Source organism: Podarcis gaigeae (assembly GCF_964106915.1).
Source record: "Podarcis gaigeae genome assembly, chromosome: 13".
Taxonomy (NCBI): domain Eukaryota; kingdom Metazoa; phylum Chordata; class Lepidosauria; order Squamata; family Lacertidae; genus Podarcis; species Podarcis gaigeae.
This window is the reverse complement of record NC_139689.1, coordinates 25,612,715-25,616,494: the sequence shown is the minus strand read 5'-3', so window position 1 is coordinate 25,616,494 and position 3,780 is coordinate 25,612,715. Positions and strand designations below refer to the sequence as shown.

At 40.1% G+C, this 3,780-nt stretch overlaps 1 protein-coding gene across 1 annotated transcript; it reads left to right on the top strand.

Moving 5' to 3' along the window:
• Nucleotides 1–577: 577 nt before the first annotated feature.
• On the top strand, nucleotides 578–3,429 carry LOC310830505 (olfactory receptor 14A16-like; the record flags this gene model as incomplete). The annotated part of the gene is made up of 2 exons (XM_083710285.1): nucleotides 578–600; nucleotides 2,438–3,429. The coding sequence occupies exon 2, from the start codon at nucleotides 2,458–2,460 to the stop codon at nucleotides 3,427–3,429; it is 972 nt and encodes a 323-aa protein (XP_083566411.1). The 5' UTR covers nucleotides 578–600; nucleotides 2,438–2,457.
• Between the last annotated feature and the right edge of the window lie 351 nt (nucleotides 3,430–3,780).

Genomic DNA, 3,780 nt, shown 5'->3' with positions numbered 1-3,780 from the left:
GTTAGATTTAGTGCACTAGCTGGAAACTAGCCTCAAGAGCATGATATTCATTACTTTGAATGATGCCACACCTGACATGATTGTAATCTTAAACTTTTTATTGGTTCAGATCACTGAATTATTCAAATTAGTGGTTAAGAAGAATTTAGTGCTCATGTTTGCTAATGTAGTCTCATGTACCTAGAGACCCATTTTCAGAAATATAGACGAGACTGTTAACATTTATTTACATACTTTGATTGGTTATTTGTGTTGCACTCCTGGGACCAAGTCACAAGAAACACTATTGCTGATTTTTTCTGGACTACTCAGTACAAGCTTCCAGGGACACAATTGCTAATTTGGGTTGTGCTCCTGAGATCAAACTCCCGGGAACATAAATACTGTAGTAATAATTCTGTTCCCCATAGTAAAGGCGTCATTTTGCAAGGGTATACAAACATTTTCAAATGTGAGGGTAGACAAACAATTTCACTGCCTCAGAAAGAAATGGAGAGTGTGATTTCTTAACAAAGCTCATTGAGTGGATCAAAGAATACAGAACACCCTAAAGTAGTGATGAAATTGCATCTGGAAATATATTATCTACTAAGAAAAAGAGTAAGGCATTTGCATTTTTATAATTTTAGTTATTGCCTGGGTAGTTTCCTGAGATCTGAATGCAGACAATAGTACTATCATGCTGGTTTATTGTTCTCTCCTAATATCTATATATACTGTGCTCAGCATACACTATGGCTTGCTTTGCATGACATGCCAAGACAAAACTTAGATTTGTGAGGTTTCACAATTGTGCAGCCTTCTGGAAAGACACCTACAGTAGCTGTTCTCCCCCCTGGTCCTTATACCAAGCTTTCCCTTAGCATGTCATCCAAACTAGGACTGGTGATTAAGCTCTCTGTTCAGTAACCACCAGCAGTAACCAAGAGCAAACCTTGATTACAGATCCTAATTTGTGAGGAGAGAGCATAATCACCTTGGCTTAATTTAACACAGTGTAGCTGCAAAAAGACTTGAGGAGGAGTAGAACAGTTGTGAGCTTCTCTCTGGGAGCCCATTCATTTGTATATTCTTAAAAACATATTGAGGGCACAAGGAGAAGGGGACAACAGAGGAAGAGATGGTTGGACAGTGTTCTCAAAGCTATGAACTTGAGTTTGACCAAGCTGTGGGAGGCGGTGGAAGACAGGAGTGTCTGCTGTGCTCTGGTCCATGGGGTCATGAAGAGTCAGACACGACTAAACGACTAAACAACGACAAAAACATATTCTGTGTGCAGTGTGCATTAAGGTTAAAAATGGGCATTAAAAAAAATATATTATTTTTTTTAAAAAAAAAACAACCAGTTAAATTCTGTCTGGTCTTAGCTGGGAAGGTGTTCCTGAAAATTTGACCCAGAATAATGATACAAGTCATTTGGGTGAACCATGAGAATATGCCAAATCATAGCTGTCAAGTGTCCCTTATTTGAAGGGACAGTCCCTTATTCCAGCACCATGTCCCGCTGCTGTCCCTTATTGATGGATGTCCCTTAAATGATGTCCCTTAAATTTCAAAGGAAGCAGCTCCTCTCCCTGCCGGCCAGGGAGGAGGGAGGCTCCAACTGTGTTGCTTGGCTGTGTTGCTCACCCAATAAGAAGACTAAGAACGACTGGGGGGGTGGAGCTTGCATGCCTTGTGTGTGGCTAGTTAATGCAAGCTGAGGGGGGTTTTGAATGCTGGACGCCATTTTGTTGCACGTGCTGCTGCAAACTTTGCAGTGCAAAGCTAGGCCGGGGAGCCATCTTAAGTTGAGGCTGCATAGGCCTTGTGGTGCATGTGATTCAGATTCTATTCAGTTGAACCTCTGGTTACAAAGTTGGTTGGACAGTGTTCTCGAAGCTACCAGCTTCGAGTTTGACCAGACTGCAGGAGGACAGGAAGACTGGAGTGCCTGGAACAGGTGAGGCTGCAGGTCCCTTATTTTGGCTGCTGATCCCTTATTTTCAAGGCTGCTGGTCCCTTATTTTCAAATCTGTAAGTTGACAGCTATGTGCCAAATACCTTGGTGATAAGACAGGCATATAAGGAATCAGACACCTAAGCTCTCCTGGACTTAAGTTGTTATTGACATAGTCACTTAATACAAGAACCTTGAACTTGATTTGGGTAGCAAGTTATCTTGTGAGACTTAAGAGCTAGTTTTTCAATTCTAATATTGAATTACAATATAGAAATGTGTTTTGTGAGTATGGAGATTATGAAGAGAGACATCTTACCTCTGCAGATTGTTTCTGCTGCATTTAGCATATGCATAAAGTATAGCAAGGAAAGAGATAGAACATTTATGTTTTTACAGTTTTGTAAACCACTGTGATACATTTTTAAGATAGAGTTTAGTAAATATTTGTTATCAGAACAGGATTTAATCACTGTTCATCTCTCTGTTTTATTTCAGAGGCAGAAAACATTTTAGTTATGGATGCAAAAATAGATAACAAATCTGCTGTGTCTGAGTTTCTACTCCTGGAGTTCTCAGCAATACGAGACATGCAGATTCTATACTTCCTTCTGTTCCTAGTATTGTATCTGGCAATTATATTCGGGAATCTTCTCATTGTCTCTGCAGTAGCGTTTGATCGCCGCCTTCACACTCCTATGTACTTCTTTCTGATGAACTTGGCCATCCAAGACCAAGGAGCTATTTCAGTCATTATCCCCAAATCCATAGCCAATTCTCTCATGAATACCAGATACATATCTTATGCTGGATGTGTTGCTCAAATCCTCTTATTTGTTTTCTTTATCTCATCTGAGTTTGCTCTTCTTACAGTCATGGCATATGACCGATACGTTGCCATTTGCAATCCATTGCAATATGAAATGGTGATGAACAGGGCAGCCTGTATAAAATTGATTGCTTGTGTGTGGGTTGCTGGTCTGCTCTATGCAGTTCTGCACACTTGTGGAACTTTTGCAACTCCATTCTGCTCAAACATTGTCAATCAGTTTTTCTGTGAGATTCCACAGTTACTTATACTTGCCTGCTCTAATCTATACCTAGCAGAAATTGGAGCTTTAGTAGTGAGTATAACATTTGTGTTTGGATGTTTTGTCTACATTGTTGTTACTTATGTGCATATCTTTACTGCAGTTCTGAAAATCCCTTCTGTTCAGGGAAGGAAAAAGGCCTTCTCCACTTGCATACCCCACCTTGTTGTCTTCTCCGTATTTTGTTTCACAGGATGTTTTGCTTACCTTAGGCCTCCCTCTAAAACTCCATCTGACCTGGATTTTGCATTAACTGTGATGTATAGTCTTGTACCACCCATGTTCAACCCAATAATCTATAGCATGAGAAATAAGGAGATCAAAAATGCTTTATCAAAACTGTTGGGTTTGAGGCAATCTTCTCTAGATATATCTTCCAGGATTGTTCTGAAAAGGTGAACTCTCTGTGTGTAAGAATAATTAAAGGGAGTTCCTGAAACACATCATCATTGCCAGTTACAGCTTCCAGATAAATTTAGATATGCAGATTCAACATCTGCCCTGTGTCACAATGGTCATCTTGCATTTATGCAGCTCAGTTGGATCATTCACACTTTTGCTTTTCAGATCACATGCCTTGTTGATGTACCCATTTATGTACTTACTTATAGCCCACTGATCTGTTGCATGATTCTAAAAGTGGCCTACAGCAGGCTGAACATATTTCAGAAGACCATAATCCTCTGATTTATGGATAGTAAGAGGCCATATTTCTCGTCTGCTCTGTCCCCCAACAGCATGCAAACAGTG